This window comes from Leuciscus leuciscus (assembly GCF_965113295.1).
Source record: "Leuciscus leuciscus genome assembly, chromosome: 11".
Taxonomy (NCBI): domain Eukaryota; kingdom Metazoa; phylum Chordata; class Actinopteri; order Cypriniformes; family Leuciscidae; genus Leuciscus; species Leuciscus leuciscus.
Genome location: NC_138735.1, coordinates 25,765,391 through 25,786,384, shown reverse-complemented (window position 1 = coordinate 25,786,384; position 20,994 = coordinate 25,765,391). Strand labels below are relative to the sequence as shown.

General features: G+C 36.2%; 1 protein-coding gene across 2 annotated transcripts; it reads left to right on the top strand.

The window, feature by feature from the left end:
- The first annotated feature begins 3,738 nt into the window (after positions 1 to 3,738).
- ptbp2a (polypyrimidine tract binding protein 2a) lies at positions 3,739 to 19,821 on the top strand. Of its 2 annotated transcripts, none has more exons than XM_082183682.1 (14): positions 3,739 to 3,887; positions 4,973 to 5,000; positions 7,255 to 7,324; positions 7,689 to 7,873; positions 8,016 to 8,156; positions 8,884 to 9,006; positions 9,167 to 9,277; positions 9,403 to 9,601; positions 12,101 to 12,216; positions 14,500 to 14,533; positions 15,884 to 15,976; positions 17,397 to 17,613; positions 17,697 to 17,774; positions 17,856 to 19,821. In XM_082183682.1, the coding sequence occupies exons 1-14, from the start codon at positions 3,880 to 3,882 to the stop codon at positions 17,983 to 17,985; spliced, it is 1,533 nt and encodes a 510-aa protein (XP_082039808.1). In that variant the 5' UTR covers positions 3,739 to 3,879; the 3' UTR covers positions 17,986 to 19,821. The 2 variants fall into 2 exon arrangements, with proteins under 2 accessions (XP_082039808.1, XP_082039807.1); XM_082183681.1 differs by having other exon boundaries at positions 9,403 to 9,613.
- Positions 19,822 to 20,994: the final 1,173 nt, after the last annotated feature.

The window sequence follows — 20,994 nt, the reverse complement described above, 5'->3', positions numbered from 1 at the left end:
TGTGGAGAACGGTCGAAAAGGTCTTTTAAATGAATCTATAAACCTGTCAGTCATTATTCTCTATAGGTTGGTCATACGATTGAAGTTTCATGCAGAATTTGCTTGTACAGAATGTATATTATAATTACATAGTGATTTGCTGGGATCTAACAATCACTTTCTGAGCACCCTGTGATATATTTAGGTCATTTTGAGGTGAATTCCACATCTTGGTCAGCTTTCACTGCAATGTAAGGTAACTAAAAGGATGTACCCAGTGGTGTAGTCTAGTTTTTTGTAGTGAGTATACTGTTATCCCCCCCCTCCTCCCCACACACCCACCCCGCCTCATACTCGCCCGTCCCAGAGCGTCACCCCATAAGCACCACCACACTCACTAATGCATACAGTATGCATCGACATGTAATTGAGAGCATTATGAAATACTAAGTGTTATCAACATGTCAATTTATTATAAGAAACACAACTCAGCCAGTTAAGAGCTACATTTAGCCTTAGATGTTACATGAATATGGTCCCTGAACCACAGGTTTTATCAGCTGACAATTAAAAAAACAAAACAAAAAAAATAATAATTTAAAACATTATACAAATACAAATTTGCTTTTAGAAATGGTGTTTTTGAAAAAAAAATGGTGTTATTGTTTTGGCAAGTTTACTTTTGAAAAACTTTGTGTGATATTCCCTTAAAATAACGTTTTAATAGATTGTATTATTGTGCAATTTCTTTCTAATTTCTTTGAGTTGGACCGAACTTTTATTTTGGTGGGTTGTACACATTTGAGTTTCTGTGTGTTTTAATAAACTATTATTATTATTATTATTATTATTATTATTATTAGGCATACTTGAAGTATACTATACTGTGCAATAGTAATATATTTCTGTTATAATTTCTTTGACAGGTTGTCGTAAAGACATTACAGTCTCTTACGTGTGTATATGAAACGAATGAATGACGATAGTTTTATTTAATGAAATGGTGAAATTCTCGTGAAGTGACTTTCATAGCAGCTCTGCGATGAAGTGCACATATGTAGCTTACTTCATGTCTCAATACAGTGAAATGCTGAAAACACCACGAGCGTGAGTCACGCGTGCTTCAGTGTGTGTGTGTGTGTAGTGGAGCACACATTGAGCGCTCATTCCCAGAGACGCGTAGAACAATTGCAGTCTCTTTTAACTTAAATATTCACAGACACTAGTCCATATCGAGATTTGATTCATTGTACAGCCCTACTTTTGATTTATTAATTCAAAAATAGCCAAATTCCGTGACTGGATTCCGCGATTCTATCCGTGTCGCTTCGCAAACACAGACGGGGTGAATTTATGAATGAAAGTGTGAAAGTTCTGACACAAAACGAAGTTGTTACGTATCCTCACGCTTTTTTTAAGTGGGTATACGGAAATCCTTGGCCTTTTCTAGTGGGTATACGGCGTATACCTGCGTATCACGTAGACTACACCACTGGATGTACCAGACTGCTAACATATAGTTGATTTGTGTGTGTCAGTTCAGAGTACATTTTACAACACTGGGGTCAGTGATATCACTCCTATCAATCCCATGATGATATCAGAAGAATGACATCATGCCTGACAAAACATGACAGTGGCACATCTGCTGACAAAGCTCTGTTATGCCTCAGTAAGATTACTGGGCACAGTGGAAAATAAAGTGTGACATGCTATACTCCATCTAAAATTATTTTAAACACAAATTTAGTCTCTTTTATTGTGTATCAAGTAGTGCTGCCAAAATGATTATTTTATTTTTATCATATTTATATTTAGTACACACACACACACACACACACACACAAATACTGTATATATTATATATTTACAAACTTTTATGTTCAATGTGATTAATTGCGATTCATCGATTTGACAGAACTATAAAGCAAATTTATTTTAGTATTATTTATGTTATTATAGTTTTTTTTATTAATTTTGTTTTAATATTAGTTTATTTTTTAGTCATTTTGTTTTGTGCTTTTTCTTTTTTTTGTACATTGTTACACTTATTTTTATTTTAGTTTTAGTAATTCTTCAGCTACAACATTTCAAATTTTTGTTCAGTTTAGATTTTTCATCTAATATTTTTTATTTTATTAAACTTTGTTTCAATTAACAAACATGTCTTCAATAGTTTTAGTTAACGGTAATAACCTTTCAGTTCATTTTCTTTCTTTATTATTTTAACTGTAATACATGCTGTTTTATGACTTAAATTTAATTGAGCGAATATATGGAATATTTGTACATTTAAAATTAATTTGTCACATTGCAAGGCTATTTAGGAAGTAAACTCCAAAAAAAAAAAAAAAAAAAAAAGGAACCAAAACTGGCGGGGAGAAAAAAATTACAAAATAAAAAAATTGAAAAAAAGTATATAGGCACAGTTACAGCAGCTAAAGTACTACTCTCTCTTATACATTCATCTACATTTTTACCTATTTGAATGTTGAGGTCATCTATCAATGTGTTGGGAATCATGTCACATTTCCTGATTCTGCTAAAAGGAATGTTGCTTGTTTTATGGCAGCTGGGACTTGGTGTCAAGAACTGGCAGGCATTTGTTTGCCAAGAACCAAATGATAAACGTTTGAGATTTGTTGATCAGCTGACGGGTTTCTTATTTCCTCAGAATTCAGGATTTGCTCAAAGGGATCCTGGAATCTAATTCCAACATGGCAGCCTTAGAAGCAAAACTACACCCAACTGTTTTGGGAAATGTCATTTTTAATTAAATCCCAGGTTCTTTAAGATAAGCTGTTAGACTTTAATTTCACCTGGGGCATCAAGCAAGAAGCCAACATACCATTATGTAAGTCTGTCACAGTCAATGATATCTAACGGCCTGACTTGTTGAATGTTAAGTTTTATGCATAATCAGTTTAATTAAGCTATACGTAATTCACACTACATTTATGTTCTTATTATTATTTAATGAAAAAAAAAAGTGATAACTAAAACTAAATAATATAATATTATTGACAAAAATTAGTTTTACATGTTTACTGAAGGTGGATTATAAAACTGTCTCACATATAATGTATTTAATACATTATGTATTGGTTTATAATGCATGACTTGTAATAATGCATGGCAGTATTCTCCACTGTAAAAAAAAAAAAAATGTCATGATCAATAAGTTATGACAACATATGTTTTTACATTGCCTAGTTAAGAAGTTTAAAAAGCTATACAAGATTCAATTAATTTCAGTTTAAAGTCAGTTTAATGTGTTTTAAGTTGAAATTACTTCGATATCCAAGTTGATTGTAGCCTACCTAAAAATGCATGGCAGCAACTTTTTTTTTTTTTGAGTTATCCAATCTAAATTGTATAGATGAATATGATTAAATTATGAAACAATTTCTCATTTGTGTTTTATTTTATTCCTCAGAAAGTATTATATGAGGAATTCTATCTGTGGAAAAAGTTAAAAGATACTGGAATCTTCATTAAGTCACCTGAAATTTGAAAAAACAAGCACTGAGCAATTGAACATTATTACCTCCTCTATAATTTTTTTTATGTATTGCTGGTTTACAATGAAATATTACACTAGCCTATTTACAGTTGGTAGCCTATGTGTGTGTGCTTAATATTACCTGCATTATTTTATACATTACCGGCTAACAATAAATGGTCTTTGCGTTTACAATAGCTGTGTGTATGTGTCTCATATGTATTGTGTGTTTACAGTAGCTGTGTGTATGTGTGTGTGTTTTACTCACGTCTCAGTTTCCGCCTCCATTTTGTAACTGGTGTGTGTGTGTGTGTTTGTGTGTCTGAGCTAAAGCCAGTGAGGAGGAATAACACACACTCACTCTTCAGCGGGTTTATTTTTTATACAGATCACCAGAAATGGACGGGTGAGCATCATAACGCTCTTCGTTTATGTGTATATAAAATAATAATTTAAATGTGAATTAGAAGAGTGTATTCACACTTATTGAAATGCTAACGCTGCTAGCATGCTAACGCTGTATTGAAACACCTAAACAATTGTAAATTTATAATCTCTCCGTATCGGTGGTTTTGCCTTATACAACATGTCAATAGAAGAAATCCGCAAGACCTCATAATAGTAAACATAACAAAAATGAGTCCAAAACAGAAAGCATGCGTTAGCAGGTTAGCTTCACTAGCTGTTTGTTTGCTCATGTTGTCCACACAAAATTAAACAGGAGTTTAATTTAACAAGTCTTTTTACTTATTTGATTTGTAATTATTATGTTAATGTGCTAGAATGTGGTTTAATTTCCCAGTGGACCTCATTATGGGCTTATTTAGGTTGTAATTATGTTTCTTTTGTTAGCCTCACGTTAGCTTTTGTACCTACAAATAAATGTGTAACTTACATATTTAGTTAAACTAATAAAATCAATCAACCTTTTAGTGGCTATCAAAGCTCTTGAGTTGCATTTAAAACAGAAAAACTCACAAATTTTGATACTAAAGACTGTACTCTAGGTCTGTGTCAAAACCTAGTGACTAGTGAGTGGTTGTTACATAGACAGCATTCTGGACATTACGGTCCCAAAATCTAGAAAGCTGCCTACCTAGACTGCATTTTGGACATCATGGTGCCAAAAACGTAAAAAATTTTTGATTCTCATTTCCTAGTGATCTGTTTATCGAGACAGTATTTTTGTCTCATAATCTATTTTGCTGGATAACTAAAGCAACCTTTTTGAACTCTATAGTCTTGAAGCCTAGTAAGCTGCCTACCTAGACAGCATTTGTGAGCATTATTATTGCATTCCTGGCCTGTTGGAGGAAGAGCGGGATACAGTTATGAAATGGTGAAATGTTCATCAGCTTAATTTGTTGTCATTGAATAATGGAGGGGATTTGAAAAGATTCAGATTAAAGGATTTCAAGCCCTCCCTCTCTTGCATGTCAATTCCTGGTGTTTAGTATCTGTCTGATCAAATCTCACTTTTGTTTTCAACAGCATTGGTGATGTCGCAGTTGGTGTAAAGGTAAACACTGTTTTCAGTTTCCTTTGTGCATTTATGTAGTCTGGCTGATGGATGAATAATTCAAGTAACCTCATGGGGGATTTTGCAGTGCAATAGCAACCTGACAAAGGAAACAGTACTACATTACTATGAATATGATCATAATGTTGTGGAATTTAGTTTTGTAATAGATGTCTGCCTGTTGCACTGGTCAGACCAAGTGGAAACCACAACAGAAATTTGACCCCATGGATACGAGAGCATTGCTGGCATTCCTTTGCCACTGTTACATAGCAAAGTAGGGCATTTTTTTAAATAATAAAATATTTAATAATATGGCTGTCATGATTATAAAATTGACATATTATAGAAGAAGCCATTTATTCACGTTGATCTCTGAACCTTATAGTAAAATGGTCATTTTAAGGCTTTGTACACAAAAATAGAACTGGAATATAATTACTATTATTATGTTAATAGTTTTTAAAACAATGTATTACATTTTCTGTTTCATGTTGTATGGAATCCAGCCACCCATAATGTTATATTTTAGCAATAACATATTGATGATGATTATTTTGATTAAATGTTGGAATATTATTATGCAATAGTTAGCATTAAATTGCTCACTTTATAGCCTTTTAAAGCAGCCTGATTAAACCCATGAGTTTACATTTTTAGGTGTTTATAAAATATGATATGTGGAAGATGAATTAAAGTGAATTTGGAATGCCCACACTACATGCATTTCATGCCATTTCCATATTTGCTTAAATTTCCTTTGTTTGGATGGCAATATCTGAAAAATAGTGAGATAACCAGTGTCATCTCACTCTTTCTTATTCAACTAATTATGGCAAACTTAGCATATTCTCCATAAACAGCCAGGATAGGATCTACAATCAGTTCATTTCAAGTCCATAACCTTAACATATTAGTCTTCCACCATCCTGTTCTCACATTTAAGATATTTGCCATTCCCTCACAAACATTGTTGGAGGGAGATTAATAATTACTTCTGAAATGGGTTGGTGTCGGCTCGGGCCTTATTTCAGTGCTGACATCAGACATTACATATATATGTGTGTTTGTGTGTGTTAGTGTTAGTGCAGTTTTGTCTTTAATTGTTGCTGTCCTGTCTGATTTGCAAGCTATAGGGTAGAATATGTCTTTGCCAATTTCACTCTCACCTCGTTCAAAAATATAATATATGCTTTTTTAGTATTGCTGTCAGGGGCATAATTTGTCTCCCTTTTTTAAAAACTTATTTGCGTATTGTGTGGCGTCAAATCCACAAGAAAAAAGACAAAGAAGCCTTGGGTGATGCAAACATAATTTGTTTTTGAATGGACAAAGAATTGCCAAGCCATTTAAGTGCATTATTGGATATTATGTCGCTGAAAGAAAAGTGTTGTGCGGAAATGTAGAATTGTCCCTTATATATTAGATACAGGCCTGTTACAGGTCTCCATCTCCGCTTTTCATAAAATTAGGCTGGTAGTAATTGAATGGGGGTAGTTTATGTCCAAGATAGTTAGAGAAGAACTTGTTCTTTCTCAGAGATGCCTTCTGAACACATGCCTTTTAACTCGGTTTGTTTGCCAACAACAGAATTTTCCTCCCCGGAAAACAATGTTAACCAGTCTTTCTGGGAAAGCAGGTGGAAAAAGAAGCATTTGATTTTATTGCTTTAAAGTTATGTTCCCTTCCTTTCTAATCAGTTTTGATGCTGAGGCTAAGACCTTGCCATCTCTTAATACATTCTTCTGCTTTCTGTCGTTTCGATGTAAAATTTCACCATTCCCTTGATTGTTTGTAGTGTCGATGCCCAGAAGGCAGGCGCGGCGGCGAGTTTATTGGCGCCGTAAAAGCCACGTCCATAAAGAACAATTCGGTGGAATTTTTGGGAGGCACGAACCTGAGATGATCCTATTAGGAAGTTTTGTTTGCACCGGTTCGTTATTTGCCTGCCATCCCATCCTTCACTTTTAGCTGCACTTCAAGCGGCGGCCTGATCGCGCCGGGGCCCTTTGGGAACGTGGGCAGCTCAGGATGAGATGACAGTGTCTGACATCTTAGACTCAACAAGATTAAAGCAACAATCTAGAAAAATAAGGCGGAAAGGCTGGAGCGCCTGGACGTGTGTTTTATGTGCCGTGATTCCTTAAGCTGTCCGCAGAGAGCTGTATTTCATTGTTTGGTTGAGGAGATTGTGAAGGTAGAATGTCTTTATTGGAGGGCGGGATTTTATCTTTCTCTTTGTGTGCCTCCGCAGAGAGGATCAGATGAGCTGCTGTCCGGCGGCATGTATAACAGCCCCAGTTCTGGGCTGAGCAGTATCAGCGGTAAGTGTCCCCGACTTCCCTCATCCCAAAAATATGCCGTTTTCTCCACCATGAACCGCATTAAAATGATCAAATTATAACAGATGTTTCAGCGTGATATCTGATCTGAGAAGATCCTATCTGGGAATAACCTTACGATCTCCTGTAGGTGGGCACCCACGCTTAAAAGCATGTGACCGGAATTGAGATTATGTGTGCTCTGCATCTTATTACAGCTTCTCCAACAATAGTATCAGTATCCTATTCAGAAGAGGAAAGCTTTTCCTCAATTAAGGGGATCTTTGTTTCTCGGGTTCCTTCTATAAAGAAATGTGTTCTCTTTTTATTCCCTGTATAATGTCCACTTTCTGGCCGCCTTTGGCAGATACGACATCCAATGGCAGTGACAGCAAAAAACTTCGAGTTGAAGAAAGAGTCGGGGAAGCTCCACCGTCACGCGTTCTCCACATCAGAAAGTTACCCAATGATGTCTCGGAAACAGAGATCATTGCCCTTGGGCTTCCTTTCGGAAAGGTCACTAATATCCTCACGCTGAAAGGCAAAAACCAGGTGCGTGGCCAGCTGAAATCTTTTCAATTTCACTTTTTTCAAAGTTGGTTCTTAAGAGAGATTTGCTATTTCTGGTCCGACTAACAGTTTTGAGTTCATTGAGTTCATCTTGCCTCTTCACTGAAATCATCTTTGTCTTTAGGCGTTTCTGGAGCTCAGCACTGAGGAAGCTGCCATGACAATGGTCAATTATTACTCGGCTGTGACGCCTCACGTCCGTAGCATGCCTGTCTACATACAGTATTCTAATCACAAAGAACTCAAGACAGACAATTCAAACCAGGTAACAAATTACTTAACTTATCCATAAAGTCTAAATACTTCAAACAACAGCCAATCAGAAGATAATTGATCTTTAAAGCCAACAGCGCTGATTTGGACCAGTGAGATTTTGCTTTGAGCAAAACAGAGTCAATAGACATTTTCTGCTATTTACATGTGAACAGTAGTGAATTTACACTACTGTTAAAAAGTTTGTGATCTGTAAGATTGTTTTTGATGCTTTAAAAAAAAAAAAATCTCTCATGCTCACCAAGGCTGCATTTATTTGATAAAAAAAATACAGTAAAAATAGTGATAATTTTGAAATATGATTAAAATTTAAAATAACTGTGGAATGAAATATTTTTTTCAGGATTCTTTTTAATGGATAATTGAAAAAAACAGCGCTTTATTTTTTTAAATTTTTTTTATTATTAATGTCTTTACGGTCACCTTTGATCAATTTAATGTATCTTTGCTAAATATAAGTATAATTTTTTTTACCAAAAAAATAAACCTTGACCCCAAACTTTTGACTGTTTTTCTATTGTTGTGGTGTATAATTAAAAGTAACAGTAATGGCAAATAACAAAATAATCTCTTGTTAGCAACTTTACATGTAATTCAGATGGTTTCTTCCTGTCTAAATGGGCAGTTCTTGGCCAGAATGAGTTGCCATGAGGACGACATTTTTTATGACAAGTTATTGTGTTTTGTTTGTTTAAATGGTGCTTGTGTCTGATCTCCAGTCAGGTGGTACTCCCACATCAGGGTCCAACTCTAGCAACGGTGGCGGTGCGCCCTCCAGTCCAGTGCTGAGAATAATCATTGATAACATGTTTTACCCCGTCACCCTGGATGTGCTGCAGCAGGTGGGGGACGCCACAGTTTGGATCAGCCTCTTATTCAGTTTATATTAGTGACAAGTTGATGTCCTGTTGATGCTGTGTGTTAATCCTGTTTTTTTTTTTGTAATGTCTTTTCCCCCTCTGTTGATAGCTCCCCTCAATGCTCTGCTTTCTCTGTCAATAGATCTTCTCAAAGTTTGGCACCGTCATGAAAATCATCACATTCACCAAGAACAATCAGTTTCAGGCCCTGTTGCAGTTCAACGATCCAACCAATGCACAGCAAGCTAAAGTGGTGGGTTTGCTCTCAGCGGAAGTTCATGTGAAAAGCACGTTTTTAGTGCTCTACGAAGACGACACATTCTTTCTCTCTGTCTCTCCACCTTGCTCTTTTTTCTATCTTTTTCGGTTGTCTTTTAGGCTCTAGATGGTCAGAACATTTACAATTCCTGCTGTACCCTTCGGATAGACTACTCAAAACTTGTCAACCTGAATGTGAAATACAATAACGATAAGAGCAGGGACTACACCAGACCGGATCTTCCCGCTGGAGATGGGCAGCCCTCTCTGGATCCCTCTATGGCTGCTGCCCTGGGTAAAGACTCCAGTTCCCTGCTTGGTAAGATCCCAGGTACTTGCCTCTTCTTTTTTTTTTTTTACTATCTATTTTGTATTTATACAGTGTTTATTGTCTTCATTCACATGCCCAAACACTCCCACGTTACAATTATGGTAATTCAAATCAACCTCTTGAAGAGGAAATGAGACATTAGTCCCATGTCCACCTTAATTTATATACTTTTCTAATAGTGGTGCAACGGATCATCATTGATCCGTGATCCGTTCGGATCAATATCTTCGGTTCGGCACTCACGTGATCCGCGGATTGATTTATGAAAAAAAAGTTGTGCGCATGTTCAGTCCACACACAGCGTGGTCATGGCGAGCGTTATGAACCGCAGAGAGCGTGACGCCTCATTCGCGCCGCAAAACCTCCAGACGTGCGTAAACGCGTCTTTACATTGACTTCACATTGAAATCACTCGCGCCAGACGCTCTATTCACGTTTGGTGTGAACGCAGCATGGGTGACGGCGAGAGAGAGAGAGAAAGAGTGCCTGCGAGTGCGAGCGAGCAAGGTAATACGTTGTCAAATATGTTTAAACTTAAATGAACTACATATACAAGTAGTTATGTCTCTTTGTATTAATTTGTCCTGTTATTGACATAGGCCTAATGCACGTCATTGACAAAATGCGCAACCAGATGTTCGAATAATTCGAATATGTGTTTTTTAGAGGGAATATTCGAACGTCATTTTTGAGCAATTTTGACAGCCCTATATGACAGTGGAAACACATAAAGCATTGGTCCATGTTTAAAGGAAGGAGATGCCTTTTTATGTTGCACTTTAAGTTGTTTTTCATTAATTATGTTAAAAAGAAGATATTATGCCTTGTGCACTTTAAGTTGATTTTATATATTTTAATTTAATAATTTAAAAGTGTTAATACATTTTTTTATTAATTTTTTGCTGATCCGAAAAATGATCCGATCCGTGACTCTGATCCGAGAAACGATCCGAACCGTGAGTTTTTTGATCCGTTGCACCCCTATTTTCTAATATAGACATTTTAAACCTTCTTTTGAATTGCATAATATGTTTACTTTCCTTAATTGTTACAGGTAAATTATTCCACAGCCTCACCCCATTGACAGATATGCACATGCTTTTGAGTGTAGTGCGTGCCATTGATTGAGAGAGATTTCCTCTCCTTCTTAAATTATATCTACTATCTCTTTCCTTAAACCATTTTTGAATATTATTAGGGGAGTACTTAATTTTTTGTACAAAGCTAGATGTGTAAAAGGGGAAGGCAAATATAAGTTAGCTTCTTCCTTCTCCTTTTTAGTTTTTTTTTCTTCTCTTTTGAACATGCTGAGACTTTTAATTTTATTATTTTCTGTTAAAATATGTTTTGTTACTAATGATCATGTTCTGAAGAAGAAAAATAAAAGAAAAATAAATTTATTCATTCATTCATTCATACAAACCTGTATGAAAGGAAACACTATGGTTACAATTTATTTTCATGGTCCACTTTAGATGTTCTACTATCTATAAGTAACTTTGCAACTACATTTTAACTAACTCTCATTAGAATATTAGTAGACTGTTGTAGACTGTTATGTTATAGGTTCAGGTTAGTAGAATAAGTTGACGGGTAGTTACAAAGTTACTTATGGTCAGTAGAATGTCTAAAGTGGACCATCGAAATAGTGTTACCAACAGTAATTGTGCAAATGTTTTGTCTGCATTGACATGAAGAATATATTTTCGACAACTTTTAATACAGTCGATTGTCATTAAAAATAAATTATTTTCAGGATTAAATTTGCATGAGCACTCTTAGCAGTGACTTTCAGTCCAGAGCTGTGCTAAACACACTGGGGTGTTCACTCAAGGTGTCCTGAGAGAGATTATTTTTAAAGGAACTTTTTTTAAGCTTGACACAACTCTTAAAAAACGTGACGCTTATGGCGCGAGATGCTTAAAAAATTGCAAGGCGTGATGCAGCTTCCAAAGATGTTTGTCTATTTATCTGTTGATCATTGGTTGTCTGTTCAATTCTAAACATTTATTTGTCATCAAAACCATCACCCATTTAAGACCTACATGATTCTGAGCGCCGCTGAATAAGGACAGTATTTCAATCAGCTGAATAGTGTGAAAATGAAAATAGAAAGCTGTGTTTATGAAAGACTGAATATAATTGGAATGTGCTCTTAAGTACTGTAAAATGTCATGTAGGCCTGTGTCTCTGAGTGCTCGAGTGACCTTTTCTCGGAGATCTGCTCATAAGGCCTCTTAATTTAAAAATGCAATTTGACATTTCCCTTGTCACATAATCAAGCAGTTATTTTATTGATATTAGGCTTAAAATTATTAGGTTTTAAAACCCCACATGGTTTCAACCAGGTCCCTCTAACATCAGGATAAAGAACTAATATGTTTTACTTAAAGTAAGAACTTTGTTTTGTGCTGTTCATGTATGTAATATCACTTTTAATTGGACTTCTGGAGTAGAATGCCTGTTTATGTACCTGTGTGATTGCAGGTGCCCTGAGCCCATTGAGTGCGGCCGCGGCGGCTGCTGCAGCGGCTGGAAGAGTCGCTCTGTCCGGGCACACGGGGTCTGGTGGAGTGCTGCTTGTTAGCAATCTAAACGAAGAGGTCAGTGTTCTTACATCTCAGCCTCTCCCTCACATTTACATATTTCTGTTTGTCATGCCATGTTATTTGCTTAGACTCAGAAAGTGCCACTTCCTTTACTTATTAAGATTGTATATATGAGTGTTGTAGCCTCATTTTACCTTGTACCTTTACTCTGTACATGTAATGCATACAAAAACTTAACCAGAACTCAACTGAAATTCCCTGGTCATGTTTGAACCCCAAAATAAAAAAAAGCCTTAAGTATTAAATATAAAAATCTTTTAAATATGTAACTAATATATATTAGGTGTTCAATGATTGCAGTTGATCCGTGACCCGTACGGACCCTGCCCCATGGCCCCATTTGTAGACTAATTGCTAAGCTTAACCATCATAGAGTAAAAGTTTATCATTTTACTTGACAATTTACACATTCCAGCGATTTTAAACCAGCAAGAAGAGGCGAAAGAGAACTCGATCGCTCGCTATTATCTGAGCATACAGCCGCATTCACCCGAAGCGCGGGCGCACAGAGAGTGCGTGAACACCGAATTGATTCCTTTTGTGTCTCCTTGCGCTTGAATGGACACGTACACAAAATTATGTTAAAATACCCATCTCTGCAAGTAATTTCTCATAAACTCAGTTATGTCTTAGGTGAACACAAACAGTTGAGAAAGAAATCCGATGTGAATTATTACATTTAATCCGTTTATTAGGTCTTAAAGTGACAGCAGCCTATAAAAATCTGCTGCTGTCTTCGTCATTAATGTTAATCAAACAACAAAACACATCTTTAACAAATATTAATCTATATTTAATTCATACAGTCAACACCATAGTGTTATTTTACTTTTAATGATTACATTTTTGTACCTGAATATTACTGTTAGTCCTTACTTTATTTGTAACTTTAGATTGTATTTATGTATGCTTGTAATTTATGTTCACTTTAATAATGTTTTATTATTAAAAGCTAGATTTTTGCTGTGGTGTTGAAGTACTTCAAGTGCACTTTAAGTAATAAAAGAAAAGCAGTTACATGTTTATTTCTTTGTAATTTAAATATAATTGTACATTTTAGTCATGATATTAGTTATAAGGAATACTTCATTTTCTTTTCTTTTTAAATAAAGGCTTAATTTTAGATTTTTTACTTTTGATTTTGGGGTGAAATATGACCGAGGCATGCCTTTGTGAGTTTAGCTTATGTCGTTCTTAAACCTACTTGTTTTTATAATAACAACGAACTCTCATTAATTGTATTATCTGTAGTTATCCGTTAGTGCTTGCCTCTGTGTGTTTTGACAGCTTTCTGTTTGTCCATCAAGTTCCACAGAGCAACTAATTTTCTCTCTCTTTTATAAACTCTCTCTCTCACTCTGCGAAAGTTAGTGAACCATGGATGTGGCATTGCTCCGCTCATTTGATATAATTGACACATTTTTGTGTTGTTTAAACGTCAGACTGCACGTATTGCTGTGAGGTCAATAGTGACTTTGTCTGTTCACACCATAACTTTAAAAGGTGGTTTTCATGTCAACACGAGCATGGCAATCACAAAGAGCCGGATGCTTGAAACTGTGACTCTTTCGGCTTTTCCTGATCTTCAATCTCCTGCATGCATCTTTAAAACTTCATAACTCTGCTGTTATTACGATCATTGTTATTCATTATCAGATTCTCCTCTTTATTTTTTGGTATGAATGTATCCTTACCCTGGAACTGGGTAACTACATTTGGCACAATTATTTGCTTGTATAATGTAAAAATGCATAAAGCAGCCATTCTCTGACCAAACTCCTGCATTTCCTGTGTACTGACCTGTATTATATTTTTTGTCCCCCCTTTATTTATTTTCTGCATTTGCTTCCCCCTCTTTTCTTCATTTTGATTTTGTGCCTCTCTTCCATCCTGCCTTTTTCCTATTTCTCTCTCTCTCTCTCTCTCTCTCTCTCTCTCTCTCTCTCTCTCTCTCTCTCTCTCTCTCTCTCTCTCTCTCTCTCTCTCTCTCTCTCTCTCTCTCTCTCTCTCTCTCTCTCTCTCTTTCTTTTTCCCCCTCATATCCTGTTTTGTTTTTATTTTTGGTCCCTTCTTCTTGCCACACCTTGACCACACCTCGTTGTTCATGCTTTTTTTTTGCTTGAACAAAACTTCGGACCCCCCAATTAACCGCCCTGAACCATGATCCATGACCACTTCACCATTCTGCGGAAACCACCCTCCGTTATGGATGATCTGTTCATCTCCGCTCTTCCTCGACTCTTCTCTCTGTCCGCTTGCTCCTCTCTCCTTCTAAAGATGGTTACGCCCCACAGTCTGTTTACCCTCTTCGGTATGTTCTCGTTAGCTCTACATTCTTTCATTTGGTTTCTGTTGTTATTATTATTATTCATGTGCTTTTAATTATTTTATTTAAAGTCAACATGAAATGAAAATTGTCCTAATTGACAGCAACAATGCACGTTTCTGTAGATATTTATTATTGATTATTTATAGATATTACTTGTCTGATAACCCATATGCAATTTCTAATATTTTTTTATTTGCTTTTAGACTATATATAGCACACTCAACAGAATTAATTTCAAACTTTTTCTGTAAACTTAACGTTAAAGAGCTGATTAACTAAATACTGGTAAAAAATATTATTGGTTATTGGTTTGATATATGGGTTTATTATTGGTGAACAATAGTCAAATAGCTAATTATTAATTGTTGAGGGAACTTCTCTTAAATTGTACCCATAATTATTGTTGCTTAAAGGGATAGTTCACCCAAAAATGAAAGTTCTGTCATCATTTACTCACACTCAAGTTGTACAAAACCTGTATGAACAGGTGTATGAACTGCTGAACACAAAAGAGGAATATGGGTAGTCAAACAGCTAATGGGCCCCATTGACTTCCATAGTATGAAACAAAATAAAATACTATGGAAGTCAATGGGGTCCATCAACTTTTTGGTTACCGACATTCTTCAAAATATCTTTTGTGTTTAGCAGAAGAAATAAATTCATACAGGTTTGGAACAACTTGAGGGTGAATTGATGATGATGAAATGTTGATGACAGAATAAATGATGGCAGAATTTTCATTTTTGGGTGAACTTTCCCTTTAACTTCATAATAACAATGAAGTTTACATTTAAATTTAACCTCAAAAGTGGGTACTAGTGATCGTGTTGTCCTTCACAGTCGACTGAGACTCTGTTTTTGCATAGACCGTCCACTACGTTAATCAGTTCTGAATGGATTCAAATACAGCCCTACATTTTTTATGCATTTAGCCCTACAGCCCTTATATTTTTTTTTTATGTTCTTGGTTAAATGTATGTATAAATGGATTATAAATTAAATTTCATGTTGACTTTAAACCATTACCATTAATTGGCTTTTAGAGTAAAAGTCTTTTGCTTTATTTTCTTTCAGTATTTTGAAGTATACAATTTGTTTCAGTGCATGTGATCTTTGTTCAGTTTGCACAGTTTTTATGTCCCATCCTAGCTCTTAATTTATTTTGAATTTGAGGGTGTATATATCCGAGTCTTCTGTCAGGTTGTTATTAGTTTTCTCCATTTCGATGAACGTTCTTTGAGTCTGTCGTTCTATCTTTCCACTCTCTCACTCCTCACTTTTTCCTCCCTCTCTCGCTTCTCCTCTGGCTGCTGGCTGCTCTGTTCGCAGGAGTTTACGGGGACGTGCAGCGTGTGAAGATTCTTTTTAATAAGAAAGACAGCGCACTGATTCAGATGGCTGATATGAACCAGGCTCAGCTTGGTAAGATGCATACTGAAACATCCTTAACAGCACAACAGTTATTGTCATGGCTAAGTTTACACGCCAGTCAAATCCAATTGAGTTGCATTCAGGCTTTAAAGATGATATCAAATCAAAATAGACATTTCATTTCATTCAGAATAAATGTCCTTGGTTTGATTGTGCAGGATTCATTCAAAATGAAAAAAAATCCATCAAAATCTAATAGCTTTCGCTGCCTCTTAAACAACTTTTCCCAAGGCAGTGTGGGTGGGGCTCAATAATATTAACCAAAAATAAAAACATCTGAAAAACACTTAAATCCTGATGGATGGAATTGGGCCCCGTCCATATTATTTACCTCTGAATTTAACTCGCATTCCAGAAGTTAAATGTTTGTGAATGTTTAGTGTGTAGTATGTTTATACATTTGGTGGGTTTTTATATATATTACTGTTCAAATGTTTGGTGGCAGTAAGATTTTTATATAAATTAATACTTTATTTAGGATTAAGGATCACGTGACAGTAGCTACGTTTACATGGACACGTTTTCTTTCAATCGGAATGAATTAATTACGATTGATGAATGCGCACTTAGTGTTTACATGAATGCTAAATAAAGTGATCGTGTTGATATGCGCATTTATGTCACAAGCTTCAAATCAGAATAGATTTTTTGACGTGTGCATTGAACAAATATACAGAGTTTCCCGCTGTTTGTGCATTCTCCTATGTTGCTTCTCTTCTTTGCTTTAAAGAAAAGATCAGTAATATTTATTTATTTCGGGTCCTAATTAGGGAGACGACGAGCACATGAACCGTTGTGCCATACTGCTTTTATTTATCAAGTACCTAAAACAAGGCGTCTGTGAATGAGTCTGAAACAAGAACCGGTGGGACGTTGTCCTACTCCACTTCACAGATGAGTGGAAGGAAAACTTTAGATTGACAAGACAGTCATTTATGACACTTCATTCGACAACAACAACAGCTCGTTCCACACGTCATTTGTCAGTACGCCAATCTCTACGTCATTTCCCAGTACTTTCCAGTTTCGGTTTTCAATCTGATCAAGTGTTTACATGTCCTCGCGACCGGATTAGAAAAGGTTTAAACCACCCCTTACAATCCCAATAAAATTTTAATCAGATTTGGCCAGTTCTTTCTGATTGACATGGTTACATGAGACTTTTTTTTATTCTGACTGTGCTACTAGTCCGATTACAATGGGATTATTAGGGTCCATGTAAACGCAGCTACTGGAGAAATGGCTGCTGAAAATGTACTTTTTCAATCACCAGAATAAATTACATCAAAAATAATAATAATTAAATAGAGAACATAAAGAAAATCATACCGACCCCAAACGGTAGTGGATTTTGTCTGCACTTTGTCATGAGTCTCCATGTCTTTCTCCTTTCTCTTTGGTTGATCCTCAGCTATGAGCCATCTAAACGGTCAGAAGATGTATTCAAAGATCATTCGCGTTACGATGTCGAAGCATCAGACCGTTCAGTTACCGAGAGATGGTTTAGACGACCAGGGTCTCACAAAAGACTTCACAAACTCACCACTGCACCGTTTCAAAAAGCCCGGCTCCAAGAACTTTCAGAACATCTTCCCTCCTTCTGGCACACTGCATCTGTCAAACATCCCGTGAGTAAAAGTGCTATTCGCCACTTGTCAATCTTTGTGTCAGTTGTCGCAGAGCTAAGTCATTTTTCTGTCATGTTTTGAAGGCAAGACATAAGTGAAGAAGACCTCAGAGTCCTGTTCTCCAATTCCGGTGGCACTGTGAAAGCTTTCAAGTTTTTCCAGTAAGTATGTCGCCATTTAGCTACACTTCTGCCTGTTCTTTCCTCTCGTGTGACCGTTTTTGCCGTGCTTTTTCTCTGCAGAGATCACAAAATGGCCCTAATTCAGATGACAACCGTGGAAGAAGCCATTCAATGCCTGATCGACCTTCACAATTACAACATGGGTAATAACCACCACCTGAAGGTCTCCTTCTCCAAATCAACCATCTAAAGGAACCCAAAAGGTCTTGCTCCCAACTTCTTTTTTAGTGTTACCTGTTGACTGTTCAAATACACTGGGGACCACAATTTTGAGTTTCCTCTCCCAAGTTTCATTCCTCAAGAAGATGTTGTAAGAAGGAAATATTGTGACTGTTTTCAAGGACCCTTTTTTTTTTTTTAACCCCGTTTCCCTTTTACTGGCGCTCTGACGCATATACTCTTCAGTGGCGGAAGGGTGTCGTGATGTAAAGGCTGAACCTCTTATAATAAGCAGAAAAGAATGTGCCTTACAAAACTTACATAAATCTTTTCATACTTCATTTTTCTCAAAACCCAGGCAGTCCTCTGAGCGTGAGATATTACACTAAGTTTTGTTAAGACAAATTTTTCTTTCCTTTCGTGTCTGTATAGTGTGTAAAAGCCTTTGAAATCTTTGAAATGTTTTTCTTTTTTTTTTGCATTTTATGTTTGTTCAATTCTTAATGGCTGTGATGTTGTGGTTTAAGGATTGTAAATAAACCTGTGATTCTCTAGTGTTCATCACTGAGATGTTAGGCCCGCTCTTAACTCACCAATCCAGCCAAACCTCACGTTATTGATGGGAAATCATTATTCCTAGTGTTGCGTGGACTGGAAATCACTTCTTTGTGTGATTCGGAAAGACAACTACAGTAGAAGGGACCAAAGTTTATGTGCCTATAGTCTTAATTTACTCCATGATTGAGCAGTTTACTGCGAAGAGGAGACCCATGAACAGGCTTATGAGAAGGGTTGAGAAAATAAATAATATTGATTGGAAATCCACACTATGATATTTTTAGAGGGACAAAAGGATCTTGTGTATTTTTTTTTTTTTTAAACATTCGTAGAAATGTATTATTCGGTATAGTTTGGATGTGGCACAATTAAATGATTTTTTTTTAACAAAAGCGGGGAGATTGACTTTGTTGTGATTTGATTTATCTTTTTCCTTCCTATTTTCTGCTTTTATCCGTAGCATGCTCAATAAACACTTGTGTAGTTCTGCATTCACTCTCTCGCTGTCTCTCTTCCGCCCCTCGCTCCTGTTCGTTCACTACGTTTATGGTTCTGACATCTTGTTTCTCTTCCAGGGTGGGAAAAACTTCAGGAAGTTTGAAGTCACAAAACAGATTTGGACAAAAATATTTGTTTGGCAGCATAAGTGTTAAAAAACAATTTCCCACCCTGTAAATCCTTTCCGCTTGTGAGCGATCCATCCTTCCTGGATTATTGCTTTACCTTTTAGTTGATCATTTCAGTTGACACCTGATTCTGCATCACATGTTCATGTGCTCCTGCCCTTCCACTATTAAAAACAATGATCCTTACAGTGAAGTTCTCAGCAATCACATGACCTTTTTTCTTTTAAAGTGGTCTGAACTTGATGCATTTATTTTAACCTGTAATTTTGCTTACGCCTGTAAAACAATCCATGACCTTCATTCAGAATGTTTGTTGATCTGACTGATCTCTTTGTTTGCTGTAACACCAAGCAATTCATAATTACCTCAATTATGATATTGAGTGGTGGACCAAGTGTTCAAAGGATTTTTTTTTTGTCTTTTGACTGAAATCCGCTAATTGTGTCTGTTGAAGTCTGAAATGCAAAAAATGGCATGTAATCTCTTTTACAAGCCAGACCTGAAGATGGAATTTAGAGGATTTGTTTTAGATACATTTTTATTTTTTCATCATTCAGGATGTGATGTCGTACATTAACGTGCAGTGTTCAAATTCACTCATGTGAACTATATGGTGTTTGCTATACACAAAAATAAAGGTTCTTTATTGGCATCTATGGTTCCACGAAGAACCTTTAACCCCAGTGGAATCTTGGCTTCTTTATAGTGGTTCTTCAGATTATTAAAATGTCCTTTACACAAAAAAAAAAAAAAAAAAAAGGTTCTTTGCTGAACCAAAAATGTTTCTTCTATGGAGTCACTGCAAAAACCCCCTTTTGGAACATTTATTTTTAATAGTTAAATATATAATAATATGTATATATGTGTGTGAAGAGTTCAGATGCAAAAGCCTCTAAGTGCCATCTGAAATTTTCTTCTAGAATGATCATTTTTATCAAGCTCGTATATTTAAGTTCAGTGATTTCACTTAAATGGCAATGAAGATTACCTATTAGTTGTCATTTAAGTGAAATGACTGAACTTAAATATACAAGCTTGATAAAAATGATCATTCTAGAAGAAAATTTCAGATGGCACTTAGAGGCTTTGGCATCTGAACTCTTCATATATATATATGTGTGTGTATAGTGTATAGCGATTGAATGATTTCAGACACAGCTTGTAGATTACCATACGAGTAAAAACACAGTAACGCTCCATTGCTTATGCTTTATTGTGCATCATTATGAAATCTCTGGGTGAGATATCATAATGGACCTAAGCGGAGGCAAAATCTTCAACAAACCCTTTCCACATGAACTGTTATATAAGAGTGTTTCTTTGCATCATGCTGATTTGAAAAACAAGCCAGCGTTGCATGCATGCAATAAAACCTAAATGCAAAATGTATATTTTCATTTAATATTTCATAGTCTCCTTCAAGTTTGAAGTTTCTTTGCCAAAATGTCTTTTCTTTGCCTAAAACAAAGGTTTTCTAACTCCCCCCTCCAGCATTCCCTCATTTCACCGCTCTCTCGCTCTGTGCCGTTATTGCGTCTCTGTTGGATGGTCGTACTGTGATGGACGTCCTGTCTTGCCTTGTCTGATGAAGACAATCCTCTAGCCTGTTTCAAAGTTGGGTTCCGGATGCTGCAATTCATCACAGGCCCAGACGGCAACGTTGCTCCACGCTGCTTTTATTTTGCCACACTTAAATCGAAACACTCGTGTTCTCGATCTACCTTTATAAACAAAAATGACACAATAAATCAGTGCAGGGACCCAGACCAAATCAATACCTCGTCTGGAGCGTGAATCATGTGCTCCAGACATCTGTATCCACCCACCATTACACTGGCACAGGGGAGGGATGTGTT

What these genes read in the sequence shown, in the direction of transcription:
- ptbp2a (XM_082183681.1), top strand. An exon ending in CCTGCTTGGTAAGATCCCAG is followed by an intron (nt 9,614 to 12,100) that starts GTACTTGCCTCT and finishes GTGTGATTGCAG; the next exon opens with GTGCCCTGAGCCCATTGAGT. An exon ending in TTAGCAATCTAAACGAAGAG is followed by an intron (nt 12,217 to 14,499) that starts GTCAGTGTTCTT and finishes CTCCTTCTAAAG; the next exon opens with ATGGTTACGCCCCACAGTCT.